Below are 15,770 nucleotides of genomic sequence, written 5' to 3' on the forward strand. Positions count from 1 at the left end.
TTATATATATATATATATATATATATATAGTATTTTTTGTGTTAGGTCGTATTGTATGGAGAGATTGATATAAGATTTTATATATAAGTTAATTATAATTCAATTTATTTAATTAAATGGGTCGTGCCTTTAACCATAATTTACAAATTTTACGTCGGGCTCATTTGGGTTGTATAAAAAATTGTCAGTCTTTATATCACATGTTGGGTTTATATTGTGTGGAGATATGAGTATAAGATTATATAGATCAATCATAACTCAATCAATTTAATTAAAAGAGTCGGCTTTTTAAGTCCTAATTTACAAATTTTGTCATATCAAATTTGAGAGTCATGTAAAAAATTGTTAATTTATTACGTTTTGAGTTTGGATCATATTCAAGTATGAAACCCGACAAAATCTTTTAAAGTTAACTTACTAATTTCGTTTTTTGTATTGAATTTAGACGGTAGAGTAAAAAGTTTTGAGTGTTGGTATGGAAAAAACAAAGAGACAGTTGAACCAGTTTTATTTAATGCTATAGTGACAGCGTGTAGCCAAAAACGCCGGATTTAAAGGAGACAGACAGAGTCTGAACTCTGAACCTTTGGACATGAAGAAATTTTCTTGTAAAAGCTTTTCACGATTTAACTTGTGTGAGAAGCCAAAGAAAGGGAGGGAGAAATCAACGGTGGCAGATGAAATAAAAAAATAAATGCAAATGGGTTTTCCACTGTGAACCTGTTTCAGTCAAAAAACCATCTTCAAGTTTTCACACAGTGTCCTTGTCGGGTGGAAAATCTCTCCCACTCTCTGTTTTTTTTCTCTCTCTAGGGGCTACTGCTCATCTAACCATGTGTCACTTTCCATGTTTTTTTACAGACGAAGCAAAGTGAAGAAAACCTACCCACCAAACCTTAAAACCCCGCACATGCGGTTGTGTTCTTTTCTTGCAGATAATGTTCAAGAATCACTGCACCAATACCACCAACAAGAGCAGAGAAAAATAGGGGAACGGAAAAACAAAAAAACAAAAAAAGGGGAAAAGGAAAGAAACTATTGGCAAAGACTAAAGAGGTAAAAATAGAAAAAAAAGGAGGAAAAGCTAGGAGGAGGAACATGAAAAGCCAGTTAGAGTGAGATAGAGAAAAGAGAGAGGGAAAGAAATAGAGAGAAGGTGGGTTTTTTGGGAGGGAGTGGGTTTGTTTCATAAAGCTATCAAGGGAATTTTGCAAATGTCACAAGATTCTCAGGAGATAAAGACGATTGAGCAGTGGAGATGGTCCGAAATGCAAGGCCTTGAGCTCGTGCCCCCTGCTCCTTCTGACCCTTTTAAAACCAACCCAACAACACCAACGAAAACTCCATCAGAAACAGAGCCGCGAGTAACAGAACAAGCAGCAGCAGGAGCAGCAGCAGCTCAAGAGACAAAAGGAATGGAGAGCTCGGAGCCAAAGAAGGATTCTGGTGGTGGTGGTGGGGCTAGTAGTAGTGGAGAGAAGCCTGAGGCAATTCCTGCTGTCGGGTTTGGAGACCTCTTCAGGTTCGCCGATGGGTTGGATTATGTTCTGATGGCAATTGGGTCTGTCGGAGCAATTGTCCATGGCTGCTCTCTGCCAATCTTTCTCCGGTTCTTCGCCGATCTCGTCAATTCTTTCGGGTCCAATGCCAACAATATGGACAAGATGATGCAGGAAGTTCTTAAGGTAAAGCCGATGATTCACGTAATTAAACTCACTCATTCTCTCACACGCTATGAGTATATGATTCAAAGCTCGATTTTTGCAGTATGCATTTTACTTTCTTGTGGTGGGTGCTGCAATATGGGCATCTTCTTGGGCAGGTGAGAATTCTCTGCTGCAGTCACTTGGGTTTTCTGTATTTGGAGTTTTTTTTTTTGTTAATGTAATTGGGAGAGCTTCAATTTGGTTGCAGAGATATCGTGTTGGATGTGGACCGGGGAGCGGCAATCGACGAAGATGAGGATCAAGTACTTAGAGGCGGCTTTGAACCAGGACATTCAGTTCTTTGACACTGAGGTTCGGACCTCCGACGTCGTTTTCGCCATTAATTCCGATGCAGTGATGGTCCAAGACGCCATTAGCGAGAAGGTGAAGCAACAAAGCTGCTTAAAATTTCATTTTTGCGGATTAGGCTTTTGGATAACACCTGCCTTTGGTTTTCTCTGTTTGTGCAGTTGGGTAATTTCATCCACTATATGGCAACATTTGTTTCTGGATTTGTGGTCGGTTTCACTGCTGTGTGGCAGTTGGGTCTTGTCACTCTTGCTGTGGTTCCTCTCATAGCTGTAATCGGTGCTATCCACACCACCACATTAGCCAAGCTCTCTGGCAAGAGCCAGGAAGCTCTCTCACAAGCAGGGAACATTGTAGAACAGGTAAACACGACAAGGCATTTGTTCATTGTTTGTGGGTCTTCTCTGGGTTTCAACTTGTTTGATGGGAATCTTATCTGTTTTTTTTGCATCTGGGTGATGCTGATTTCGAGTAAAATTACAGACAATACTTCAAATTCGGGTTGTTTTTTCATTCGTTGGGGAATCCAGAGCATTACAAGGCTACTCGTCCGCACTAAAGATCGCGCAGAAGCTCGGTTACAAGAGTGGATTTGCAAAGGGATTGGGACTGGGTGCAACTTACTTTGTTGTTTTCTGCTGCTATGCCCTTCTGCTTTGGTATGGCGGTTATCTCGTTAGGCACAACTACACCAATGGAGGACTTGCCATTGCCACCATGTTTGCAGTTATGATTGGTGGACTGTAAGTACTAATATCACATATGTCATACTTCCAACACTTTCTCTTCTTTTTTTTTATTTTTTTATTTTTTTTTTATCAATTCAATCTTTTTCGCTAAATTTGTCTTTGAATTGGCAGGGCTTTGGGGCAGTCTGCGCCAAGCATGGGTGCATTTGCGAAGGCCAAAGTTGCAGCTGCAAAAATCTTTCGTATAATTGATCACAAACCGGGTATAGACCGAAACAACGAATCCGGTTTGGAGCAAGAGTCGGTTACCGGACTGGTGGAGCTGAAAAATGTAGATTTCTCCTACCCATCCAGGCCTGAGGTTCGGATCCTTAATAATTTCTCCCTGAACGTCCCCGCCGGCAAGACCATAGCTTTGGTTGGCAGCAGTGGCTCTGGTAAGAGCACTGTGGTGTCCCTTATTGAGAGATTCTATGATCCCACCTCAGGTACATCTAACTTGGTTAATTTAATGTGTCGTGACAAATGTAGGATATTTTTAGCTGCTGAGTTTATCTAGTTCATGTGTATGTATATGTATGTTTGTGGAGAATCGTGCAAGTGGATAAGAGGTATTTATCATTCAATAAACCTGCGCAGGTCAAGTTCTGCTGGATGGGCATGACATAAAGAGTCTAAAACTGAGATGGTTGAGGCAGCAAATAGGGCTAGTGAGCCAAGAGCCTGCTCTGTTTGCTACCACCATTAAGGAAAACATACTGTTGGGTAGGCCTGATGCAGACCAAGTTGAGATAGAAGAGGCTGCAAGAGTTGCCAATGCGCATTCATTCATAATCAAGCTTCCCGAAGGCTTCGAGACTCAGGTTAGTTAATTTAGGTTATTAATATGTATATATTTATTGTTTGAAATTTTACACCAGACTGCAGATTACATGTTGGCCAGTTATCAACCATCTGCTGTAGCATAATTATATCAGATAATTAACATTGTTTGTTGGGTAGATCTGAAATAAATGATTAACTCGTTCTGATAGTCTGAGACTTTAAGTCTCTGAATATGAAATAAAAGGAAAGAAATGGTATGCTTCTTTACTATTTAAGCATATTAACTACAGTTGGTGCTATCAAATACAAATTGCCGTAGTCTATTTATGACAGTTGGGAGAGGTGAGGTGTGGGGTGAAGCTGGTCGCTCTGGATGGTGAAATTTAATTATGAATCTTGACCAGAGGGGTTCGATTTTAATTGGGGATTTTTTTATGGCTTACAATTGCTGTGGTTTAATTATGAAGGCTGCTGTGGTTTGTTTGGTCAACAAACAAAACCTATATATTATTTTATTTCATTTCTTGAAAGTCAATGTAGGAAGTGTCTGGTCATGCATGCATCTGAAGGGGTAACATGCTTTGGTCAACAATGCATGTGCAAAAATAAAGTGGATATAAGAGAGGATTGACTTGACCACAAGATACTAATTGTGTGTTTGTGTGTGTGTGAGTTGAGGGAGAGAGAGAGAGAGAGAGAGCTCTAATCATACAAAAGATAATGCTTTGGTCAACAATGCATGTGGAAAAATAAAGTGGATATAAGAGAGGATTGACTTGACCACAAGATACTAATTGTGTGTTTGTGTGTGTGTGAGTTGAGGGAGAGAGAGAGAGAGAGAGAGCTCTAATCATACAAAAGATAATAAAGATCAATTGTTTAATTGGACAGTCAACTTGCTACATGAAGTTCAAAACATGACTGGACAACTAGCTCGCCAAAAGAGTTCATAAGTCTTTAACAAGTTCCACTCTAAAAGAGGTTTACTTTATGCTTCATTCAGTTAATATGACGTTTTACAAACATAAGGAAACTTAAAATCTCAATCCAAGGTTTTATTCCTTTTACTATTTTGCTTGGAAGCAGAGGAGAATATTGACATCCGGGGAAAGACAAGTAAACATAATAGCAATATGATAATCAAACAAGAATTAAGAATCTGAAAAAAAAAATGACAGGTTGGGGAGAGAGGATTGCAGCTCTCAGGAGGCCAGAAACAGAGAATTGCTATAGCTAGGGCAATGCTGAAAAACCCAGCTATCCTGCTCTTAGATGAGGCAACAAGTGCATTGGACTCGGAGTCAGAAAAGCTGGTGCAAGAGGCCCTTGATCGGTTCATGATTGGGCGAACAACCCTTGTCATTGCTCATCGGCTCTCCACCATTCGCAAGGCTGACCTTGTAGCTGTACTCCAGCAGGGTAGTGTCTCTGAAATTGGAACTCATGATGAGCTTATTGCAAAAGGAGAAAATGGTGTCTATGCCAAGCTAATTCGAATGCAGGAGATGGCCCATGAAACTGCTCTCAACAATGCCAGGAAGAGTAGTGCAAGGTACCTTCAATCAAGTTTGATGATATTCAAAATTCATGTTTGTACATGAAATTTTGTTTAAATCAGTATTGTTATTGTTCCTTAAATGCTGGTATGATGATACATTTTTAGCCAAGAATGTCCTCCTTAACATGGTTTTCCCTTTGCAGACCTTCTAGTGCCAGGAACTCAGTAAGCTCACCAATAATTGCCCGAAATTCTTCCTATGGCCGGTCACCATACTCACGTCGACTTTCTGACTTCTCTACATCTGACTTTAGTCTCTCCCTAGATGCCTCACACCCCAGCTACCGGATGGAAAAGCTTGCCTTCAAGGAGCAAGCCAGTTCCTTCTGGCGCCTTGCCAAAATGAATTCTCCTGAATGGGTGTATGCTTTAGTTGGTTCTATAGGTTCTGTTGTTTGTGGTTCACTTAGTGCCTTCTTCGCATATGTTCTAAGCGCTGTCCTCAGTGTGTACTACAATCCAAATCATGCTTACATGACCAAAGAAATTGACAAGTACTGCTATTTGTTAATTGGGCTTTCATCAGCTGCCCTCCTCTTCAACACACTGCAGCATTTCTTCTGGGATATAGTGGGAGAAAATCTCACCAAACGAGTAAGGGAGAAAATGCTGGCTGCAGTGCTCAAAAATGAAATGGCATGGTTTGATCAGGAGGAAAACGAGAGTGCCAGGATTGCAGCAAGGCTGGCTCTTGATGCAAATAATGTCAGATCAGCAATTGGAGACCGGATTTCAGTGATTGTGCAGAACACAGCACTCATGCTAGTTGCCTGCACTGCAGGGTTTGTTTTGCAGTGGCGCCTTGCCCTTGTCCTAATAGCCGTCTTCCCCGTTGTTGTTGCAGCCACAGTATTGCAGGTTCGTTATTCCAACTGATACCTCAAGCTTACATAATGAAGTTTAGATCTGGGTATTTATTTGTTATATATTAGGAACTATTTTGAGAAGCTACTCCTGAACTGCTAAGGGCAATATGGTTTTGAACCTTGGCAACAACAGTTCAGACTTTCCACAAATTTAAATAATATGCACAAATATTGAGTAGAGAAAATGCACTATCCTCTAGGGAAAATGAAACTCATTTAATCTTCTTAGGATGAATTACAATGTTTTGATTGTGCCACAGATAATTCCAAAATTTAACTCGTGTTCATGGGGTAATATGGAATTTTTCATATTTAAAAATCCAGTTATGTAATGTTTTTGTTTTCAACAGAAAATGTTCATGACTGGTTTCTCTGGAGACCTAGAAGCTGCCCATGCCAAGGCAACACAGCTAGCAGGAGAGGCCATAGCCAATGTAAGGACCGTTTCTGCCTTCAATTCAGAGGAAAAAATTGTTAAACTTTTCGCCTCCAACCTCCAGACTCCACTACGACGTTGCTTTTGGAAGGGACAGATTTCTGGAAGTGGATTTGGGATAGCTCAGTTTGCGCTATATGCCTCCTATGCCATTGGTCTCTGGTATGCTTCTTGGCTTGTCAAGCATGGGATATCTGATTTCTCAAAGACAATCCGAGTTTTCATGGTCCTCATGGTCTCCGCCAACGGTGCAGCAGAAACACTAACCTTGGCTCCCGACTTCATTAAGGGTGGTCGAGCCATGCGGTCAGTCTTTGATCTCCTTGACCGCAGAACAGAAATTGAGTCCGATGATCAAGATTCTACCCCAGTTCCAGACCGCCTTCGTGGAGAAGTTGAATTCAAGCATGTAGACTTTTCTTATCCCACTCGCCCTGATGTGCCAATTTTCCGTGACCTCACTCTCCGTGCCCGAGCAGGCAAAACTCTTGCACTAGTGGGTCCTAGTGGATGTGGCAAGAGCTCAGTCATTTCGCTTATACAGCGATTCTATGATCCAACATCCGGACGGGTTATGATCGATGGGAAGGACATACGAAAATACAATTTAAAGGCCTTGAGACGACACATTGCAATGGTCCCTCAGGAGCCATGCCTCTTTGCTACTACCATCTATGAAAACATTGCTTATGGGCATGAGTCGGCAACCGAGGCCGAGATCATTGAAGCTGCGAGTCTGGCCAATGCACACAAGTTCATATCTTCATTACCGGAAGGATACAAAACATTTGTTGGGGAAAGAGGGGTTCAACTTTCTGGTGGACAAAAACAGAGAATTGCAATTGCTCGGGCTTTCATAAGGAAGGCAGAGCTTATGCTTCTTGATGAAGCTACTAGTGCACTTGATGCCGAGTCAGAGAGATCCGTCCAGGAAGCTCTCGAGCGTGCTTGCTCAGGAAAAACAACAATTGTTGTTGCACACCGGCTGTCTACTATTAGAAATGCTCATGTCATTGCAGTGATTGATGATGGGAAAGTGGCAGAGCAAGGATCCCACTCCCACCTATTGAAAAATTGCCCTGATGGGTGCTATGCACGCATGATACAGTTGCAAAGATTCACACACAGCCAGGTTATTGGAATGGCGTCAGGTTCAGCAAGACCCAGAGAAGATGAGGAGAGGGAAGGCTAGTAGAAGTGAAAGAACTTTAAAAAAAAAAATACCAGTAAAAGAGGAGTATATTCCATATACCCCTTAATGATTTTTTGGGCTTTTGTTTTGCTTTATGTTTTGGTATAGTATAGTATGTGTATTATCTTTTTTCTTTTTCTTTTTGGTTACTATATATGTTCTTGTCTTTATGAACCCTCCTAAGAAAATGATAAAGACTAATACACCCATGAGATTGAAATAGATAATTCTGTATTCATCTTATTTGCATTTATGGAGGCATCCCTCGTGCATTATATGTTGAGTCTGCTTCACAGAGTATGATATCAATATGGGAAGAAACATACCCAGTGTTTGTGTTTTAACTGATTTGAGAGGGATTGATGTCAACCCAGGCCCTACAACTGTACAACATCACAAGTATATCCAAAGTTGTATTGGACTCATAATATCCACGGAAATCCAATAGATATTCATGACAATGATCATAATCGAGCGGGGTTGGATTAAGATTTTTTTAATCTTATACATATATTTTAACATGATCTAAACCCGACATATAAACACGAGTTGTCACCTGCACAATGAGGAAAGGGTGTGTAATTGAGTTAGAATTGCGTCGCTTTCGGACAATGGCCCGGGATTTAGACATGTAGGCCTCCTGACTATATTTATGCATCGCAATCGAAACGTTAAAGACAAGGTTTTCTTGATGATTCGAGATCTGAATTGGGTCTGTAGAGATTAATGATAGGGCCGGTGGGGAACAACATTATTGAATCAAAAAAGGGTTTCCCATATGGTGATTGTACATGTGCATGAGTTAAAAAAGATGGATATAGCAAATAAATAAATAATAATAATAATAATAAAAAATGAGAAAAGGAGGTGGAGGAATTGAACAGTGTCAATCAGTAGGTGGTGGATGTGGTGGACAGGCGTGAAGAGAAAAGCAGAGGCGTTATGGAATTGGAAAATGACAAAGGAAGGGGGATGGTGGCGTTTGATTGGGGGGTGGTATCAGCTGTGGATGAGTGTGGCCCACACCTCATCTCTTTGTGAAGAAACACAGGATTGTGAATGGCTGCATCACAGATGGGGTAATCTGTAATATGAGCAAAATATTTAAAAAAATAAAAAATAAAACTCTTACAAAGTGACGTGGCATAATAATCTCTTTATGTGCATGTTTATACCGAAACTTTCTATAAATGACACAAAACAGGTTCGGTGCATAGGCCAAGTTTCGATAGTGATTTACGTACGAAGTCGCAAACCATTCTCCACTACCCAGACAAAAGGATTACAAAATTCCAAAGCCGCAAGGCAATGTAATGTAGATGTAAAGATAATGATTCATAAATTGATTGGTTTTGTATACTTTAGTGACCAAAGTAACGTTGTAATGGGTAATGTACTTAAAGCCTCTAGTTTTGTAATTATGATATTAGTGACTTCAAAATATATATATATATATATGGGAGAGAAAAGAGACAAGCTTAGATCTCATTAACATTTCTGCTACTTAAAATTTGATATCCAGGTAGTAATGGTAGTATTCTAAATTAATTATAGGTTAATTAATTTGAAGGCGCTATAACCTCGCTGGTGACAAATTTTTCTTCCAAATTGGATTGAAAAAATCTCCTTCAACTTAGTCTATAAAAGTGACATGTATCCATTTTTTTAATAACATGTGAAATGCACATGAGTTTCTAATAAAATTTATTACAACTTTGTCCCTACTATTAAAAAAACATGTGCATCTCACATGTTCAAGGGACACATATCACTTTTATAGACTATGTTGAAGGAAATTCCTTCAACTTAGTTTGGAGGAAAACTTTGTCCCATGGTTCTTCATATTTGAGTCGGGCCACTAAATTTTTAGAGACTTTTATAACTTAGCTAGAGTCAAACAAATATCTCTCCTATTCGAGTCAGGCCACTAGATTTTTAAGCCTTGTTTGGCAAAGACTATGGAGTATGGACTTTTTCACTGTAGTCAAAAATAATTGATGTGATATAAAGTTTCGAATTTCTTATATAGAGAAGTATAATAATAATAATGAAATAAAAAAAAATAAAAAATAAAAACTTGTTTTGTAGTAATTTTTTTATTTGAATAATAATAAAAAGTTATTGATGTGATATAAAAAATAGAGAAAACTTCAATTTGCCCCCATGAACTTCCAACCGATTTGACAAACACCCCCTAAACTTTTAAATCTCTTACTTTGAACCCCTAAACTTTCAATTTCTATCACGTTAGACCCCTATGTTAGTTTTCAACGTTAAACTCAAACGGTTTGACTTTTTATGCCCATTATACCCTTATCCAAAAACTACACCATTTTGAGCCCCAAAACTATAACACTCTCCCAGCCCAAAACGACATCATTTTGGGCATTAAATTTAAAAAAATTTAAAAAAAAAAAAAAAAAAAAAAAAAAAAAAAGGATGAAGAAGAAAATTGAGGTGGCTGGCCAAAATGGGGTGGCCGGACCACCCCATTTTTGGCTAAGGAGGTGGCTGGAGCCACCCCCATGACCAGGCTGGGGGTGGTCTGGCCACCCCCAAAAGGCAAAAAAAAAAAAAAAAAGACTCATTCACGAAATGGGTTTTGGGCTTTTTCAACCATCCCCAGGCCCTTAGGGGTGGTCCAGCCACCCCTAAAAGCCCAAAACCCATTCCGTGAATGAGGGGTTTTTTTTTTGTTTTTTTTGGCCTTTTGGGGGTGGCCGAACCACCCCCTTGGTCCAGCCACCCTGATTTTTTAAAAAAAATAAAAAAAATAAAAAAAATAAACAAGTAAATAAATAATTTTAATGTCTAAAACGACGCTGTTTTGGGCTGTGGTGGGTGTAATAGTTTTGGGGTGTTTTCAGAATTTCAAATAAACTGGGTGAGAGTATAATGAGCATAAAAAGTCAAATCGTTTAACTTTAACGTTGAAAACTAACAGAGGGGTCCAAAGTGATAGACATTGAAAGTTCAGCAGTCCAAAATGAGAGATTTGAAAGTTCAATGGGACTTGTAAAATCAACTGAAAGTTCAAGAGGCCAAAGTAAAATTTCTCTTAAAAAATAAGAATATTGGAGAATTCAAAATTAAGTGGACTTTTTTTTCGGCCTTTGCCAGACAAGGCTTATAGACTTCTAGGCTTCTAACAGCCTTATAGAGGGGGATTGTAGATGAGGGGTGGCAGGGCTAGTGCCCAGAGGTTTGCTGCAAGCCATCAAGGTAGGAGGCGCGGCCCATACAAAATGGTAATGCTTTTTGCTAATGTTTGCAGTAGTAATTGGTCTCTGAGGAAGGCCAGGAAACTGGACCAAGAGGGAGCCATGTGGAGCTCAATTTCACCGAATGAGAGATGAAAGGAGGCCAAGGCTTGAGGTTGAGGCACCCTTGCACATTCCATGGGCATTGGTCTAGGATGAGCAAAAAAAGATCTTCTATTATCATTTCATCTTTGATAAAGGTCCATGGGTGATGAAGTATGGTTTGAAGAAGGTTTTTGGAGAAGAACAGAGATGATTTTCCCAAGAAGGATGCGTGGGTGGAGGCTTGTGTAATCCTCTAAGGATGATTAGGTCCATGTAATCCTCTAGATTAAATACAACAAAAAATTCCATAACCAGTTAAGGTATGTGACAGTTTAAAATCATCTTGAATAAACAAATCTGCAGACATAAAATATAATATAGCGTGTAGAGAAAACTGAGAACATTTTAATTTATCATTACATTGGAGTTAATGCCTACAACTGTAACAAAAAAGACAACTCTTGCAACAAAAAATATCTTCGACTATCAGACTCAGCCCACTCATAATCTACCAACGATACCAAAGATAGATATCTCACATCATGATAGCTTTGGACCATTATCTGGCATACCCATTCCAGAAGCTAAGTCAGCATCAAGTTGAGTATGAGGTGCAGGCCCCAACATCTCCTTAACTCTGCATCCACAAGAGCCTCGTAAGAAGATGTAACATCCTCCTCCACTTATTATAGGATATACCCTTTTCTTTTCTTTTTATGAATAATCATTTTATTACAAGGAGAAGCAAAGCTTGTGTACACGAAAAGTATGCAAGAGAAGCAATTATAGGATATACAGTTGTACAACATTAGTCTTAAGTTCTTCGAAAGCAGATAAAAATTGCTTCCATATCAGGTGAACCTAAGATGGAAATACACTGCAACCCAAAATTCACCAACTGAGCTGCAGGCATCTTCGTGATTAAGAAAGCTCTTTAAGATTCCAGTTGATACATGGCCCAAAAAAAAATACATAAACATGCTTGAAATAGTCAAAAGATCGAAAATGTGCACTATATATATATATATAAAGAAGTTACAACAGTCGTACATGCACATTTTCGATCCATATGCATAACAATATAGAACACCATCGTTTTAAGGCTCTCACAGACAATGTAGAAGAGAAAAAAGAAACCGAAGATGGCAAAGGCTGAGATTATTACATCAGGCAGGCAGGCAGTCTTATGCATATGCATCAACATAGTAGCAATGGAAGAGCAACTAGCAGAGGTAGCTAAAAGGCTCATAATATCTAGATTTAGCTATTATGAGCCAATTTTTGTCTCCAGCAGATTAGCTCCAGATGAGCTAAAATGGACATTATGCTACAGTGAGTAGCAACTTCTTGCTACTTACTGTAGCACACTAGATCATTTGTTTAACGTGTTCTCACTCCCTTCTCTCTCCCTCCCATTTTCGCCTACTCCGTTAAATTCGTTAGCCCAGCACCGTCCTCTCTAAATCTCTCTTCTCATTGAGCACCTCGGCCAAAGCTCAATATTTCAGATATATTCAACATAGAAAAATTGTATAAACCACAAGTACACAATCGGAAGCCAGCCAAAATCACTTAAAAGGGATTCTAGAAAAATCAAACCAAAACCTCACAATACCCATTCGGTGAAAGTGTAAAAATCAAATAGAAAACCAACCCAATATATTCCTCTCAACCCATTTTTGGCCAAATACAGAAACCCAAAACAAACGCAAAAATTGTATGTGCTCCAGTCCAGAACGTAGAGGTCTTGTGCCTGCAAGATTAGCTCTTCCACTGCCGATTCGTATGTGTTTGATGGGGCTGTTAGCTTGGGTGAGAGGGAGAGAGAGAGAGACAAAAGACTGGTTCGGTGGGGCTCTTTAGCTTGGCCACTTGGGCGAGAGGGAGAAAAGAGAGAGAGAGAGAGAGAGAGAAAAAGAAAAGAATAAAAAAATTTACATAAAAAATATTTAAATAAAATAGAGAGTGGAATTAAGAATCTATTGGAGTGTATCTAAAAACAACAGTAGCTAAAATAAAAATTTGTACTTTTTCACTAACTATTCTAGCTAATATTACTGGAGATGAGATGCTCTAATGAGGATTAAACAAGTGAGTTGGAAAAATTCCTCTCATGCAGTCCCTGCCCGTAATTGATTCTAATTAGACGAACTGAGCCCATTATACCTATGTATTCATTTCAGAGCACAGTTGGTAAACTTGCAAAACAATCATAAAATGGATGAGACCACATCACAAACAGAAGATCGATGCAAAAGTTGCTTACTTTTTCCTGTGACGTTTCGTCTTGAAATGCTCATCCCTAACAGAAACATTCGCAAAGTATCGGCTGCATTTAACAACAAACAAACATATCTTAACACGAACCCAATTCAACAATTGAACAAGTCAAGCAAAACCAAACTGGCTAACGCAGACGAACAACGAAAAACATAACAAAATTCCATGACATGTACTCTGTAGCATTTAGAACATCAAAATTCTTGTTATAGTAATTGGCTTTATCCAACAAAAGCTAAACCTTCGAAATAAACCAGCGAGCATGGCAAACAAACTTTGGAAAGAAGCTGAAATCTTCAAAGAAAAAAAAAACAAGATATTTCTACTTTATTGTTATTCTCTAGCATATAAAACATCAAACTTGTAGGAATTACGGAACACCAAGCAGAATTATTATGAATAAATTTATTAAAAGAACGAACAATTAAAAATAAAAAATAAAATAAAATAAAAAAATAAAAATAAAAAAACGTACTCGCAGTGCAAGCAATAATACTGGCCCATCCCAGGCAAGTCTTCATCAAGAGGCAAGGGCTTCCTTTCCTCATCGGGGTTCTTCAACGCATCATAAACCATATCAGCCCGTGCCCAATCCTCAGTCAAGGAACAAAACAGAATCAAATCGAACAAAAAAATGATTTTCTTCCTGGAAATACAAAAAGAGAGAGAGCAAATTTTTCGAATAGATAATAAATACGGCAAGAAAGAGAGAGATGCTAAAAAGGATATCTTTGAGGAGGAATTGGGTGCGGCGAGCAGTCTTGTGAGAGTAGCGTCTCTTCTTTACATGTCTGTGCGGACACTTCCCTCCCATTTCTCTCCGATAGCTGGTTTCGTTTTTGAGATCGTCCTTCTTGTCTGTAAGAGCGAGTTAGGGTTTCTGGCGTTCTACTCTTGGAAAAACCCTACAATTTCCAGGAAATTGACATTGAAAGAAGGGTTTTGCCGTTTTGTTGTATTTATCTCTGGCCAATAAAACGACGTCGGGTTTAGTTTTTTGTTTTTTTTGTTAGAATGAGTTGGTTCTTGGATCTAGCATGGGCTAGTGTCCAAGTCCCTATAACCCATGTTCAACCCGAAAGCCCAAACTTTATTTTCTTGTAATATAGTACACTATATAACAAAAATTGAAAATAAATTTTATGCATAGTTTTCCAATCTTATTATTGAAATTAAATCTATCAAATAATACAAACATGTTTAGTTATCTTATGATGGCAGGATATATGTTTTCTTAGCTGAAAACCATCTATAACTATAAGCAATCCATCTCACCTATTTACATCCTACATAATAATAAGTTATCTAAAATGCCCATTAGAAACATTTACATTTGGCTAGTCAAAATGATTTAAATGTAATTTTAGATAGCTAAAATTGTAAAATGGGATCAAAATGAACTTATATCGGCTTAATTAGTAAAATGTTGAAATATTTGATAAGCTGTTACAATGCTCACTAAATTTGATGAACATTCACTCATCAAATGTAAAGAAAAAAAAAAAAAAAAACACATTAAAAACACTCTAACATTCACTCATCAATTATTTTTAAAGAAATAATTGAAAATGAATATTTAATTGGAATAATGAAAGTGGATAGGTAAAATAAAGAGTTGGATATCTCGGTAGTTAAAATAAAATAAAAAATATATAATTTTTGTAGCTAAAATTGAGAGTAAATTTCCTGAGTTAGATGTGAATAATCATAGAACTTAAAATAACCAAAGCAACTCAATCGTGTTTAGGGAAGTACTTGACCCTTGAGAAATGAACACATTATTTAAGGGGAAAACTTCACTTTAGACCATTAAACTACCTTGCGATTTGATATACCTCAAATTTTAAAACCTCTCAATTTGGATCCCTGAACTTTCAATTGCAATTAATTTGAACTCACCCGTCAAATTTTAAACATTAAAAGTGATACAATGACGTTTATACCCCTGACTTTTTTATAAAATTTCAAATTTACCCTTAATTTCAAATTAAAATTTTTAAAATATATATATTATATAAAAATAAAAAAATAAAAAAAAAAATCACAAGGTGACCCACAGTTGGGCCACCTTGTGACCCTTTTTTCTCAAAATTTTTTTCCTTTTTTTTTTCAATTTTTTTTTAATAAAAATAAAATTGAAGGGTAATTTTGTCTTTTTAGCGATTTTAACGGCAAAAATTCACGTAGGTGTTCAAATTGATTGTAATTGAAAGTTCAGGGGTCCAAATTTAGAGATTTCAAAGGTCGGGGGTATGTCAATTCGTGTAATAGTTTAAAGATCTAAAGTGAAGTTTTCCCTTATTTTAATTAGACAAGTTTGATATGCCAGAATAAGTTCATAAATGAAATAACTATTCTTATGGATATTCTTTTTAAATAAGGAAAAACTTCACTAAGGACCCCCAAACTTCCACCCGTTTTGAAATACCCTCCCTGAACTTCAAAATCTCTCAATTTAGTCCCTTGAACTTTCAATTGCTTTCAATTTGGACCCCTCCGTCAGATTTTAAACGTCACATGACGTTTATACCCCTGACTTTTGTATAAAATTTTAACTTCTAAAACGTTTTTTTATTTAAAAAAAAAAAACAAAAATCAAGGATA

General features: G+C 37.9%; 2 protein-coding genes across 2 annotated transcripts; one reads left to right on the forward strand and one right to left on the reverse strand.

The window, feature by feature from the left end:
- The first annotated feature begins 673 nt into the window (after nucleotides 1–673).
- ABCB1 (ATP binding cassette subfamily B1) lies at nucleotides 674–7,746 on the forward strand. Its single transcript, XM_059606342.2, has 11 exons — nucleotides 674–771; nucleotides 862–1,685; nucleotides 1,768–1,822; nucleotides 1,915–2,090; nucleotides 2,177–2,377; nucleotides 2,499–2,758; nucleotides 2,876–3,192; nucleotides 3,344–3,567; nucleotides 4,708–5,081; nucleotides 5,231–5,945; nucleotides 6,304–7,746. Exons 2-11 carry the CDS (start codon nucleotides 1,215–1,217, stop codon nucleotides 7,579–7,581), a joined length of 4,071 nt encoding a protein of 1,356 aa, XP_059462325.1. The 5' UTR covers nucleotides 674–771; nucleotides 862–1,214; the 3' UTR covers nucleotides 7,582–7,746.
- A 3,483-nt stretch (nucleotides 7,747–11,229) lies between these two features.
- On the reverse strand, nucleotides 11,230–14,103 carry LOC132192021 (zinc finger (C2H2 type) family protein). Its single transcript, XM_059607201.2, has 4 exons — nucleotides 13,896–14,103; nucleotides 13,642–13,750; nucleotides 13,153–13,215; nucleotides 11,230–11,523 (listed from the first exon to the last, which is right to left on the reverse strand). Exons 1-4 carry the CDS (start codon nucleotides 13,978–13,980, stop codon nucleotides 11,427–11,429), a joined length of 354 nt encoding a protein of 117 aa, XP_059463184.2. The 5' UTR covers nucleotides 13,981–14,103; the 3' UTR covers nucleotides 11,230–11,426.
- Nucleotides 14,104–15,770: the final 1,667 nt, after the last annotated feature.

Source organism: Corylus avellana, chromosome 10 (assembly GCF_965113065.1).
Source record: "Corylus avellana chromosome 10, dhCorAvel1.hap1.2, whole genome shotgun sequence".
In the NCBI taxonomy this organism is placed as follows: Eukaryota; Viridiplantae; Streptophyta; class Magnoliopsida; order Fagales; family Betulaceae; genus Corylus; species Corylus avellana.

Bases quoted from the DNA above. Each gene is read 5' to 3' on its own strand.
- ABCB1 (XM_059606342.2), top strand. From the start codon at position 1,215: ATGTCACAAGATTCTCAGGAGATAAAGACGATTGAGCAGTGGAGATGG. The intron at 1,686-1,767 runs GTAAAGCCGATG...CGATTTTTGCAG, and splicing joins TGATGCAGGAAGTTCTTAAG to TATGCATTTTACTTTCTTGT. The intron at 2,759-2,875 runs GTAAGTACTAAT...TTGAATTGGCAG, and splicing joins GCAGTTATGATTGGTGGACT to GGCTTTGGGGCAGTCTGCGC.
- LOC132192021 (XM_059607201.2), bottom strand. From the start codon at position 13,980: ATGGGAGGGAAGTGTCCGCACAGACATGTAAAGAAGAGACGCTACTCT. The intron at 13,216-13,641 runs GTACGTTTTTTT...TGTTAAATGCAG, and splicing joins TATTATTGCTTGCACTGCGA to CCGATACTTTGCGAATGTTT. The intron at 11,524-13,152 runs GTAAGCAACTTT...TTGTGGATGCAG, and splicing joins ACGAAACGTCACAGGAAAAA to AGTTAAGGAGATGTTGGGGC.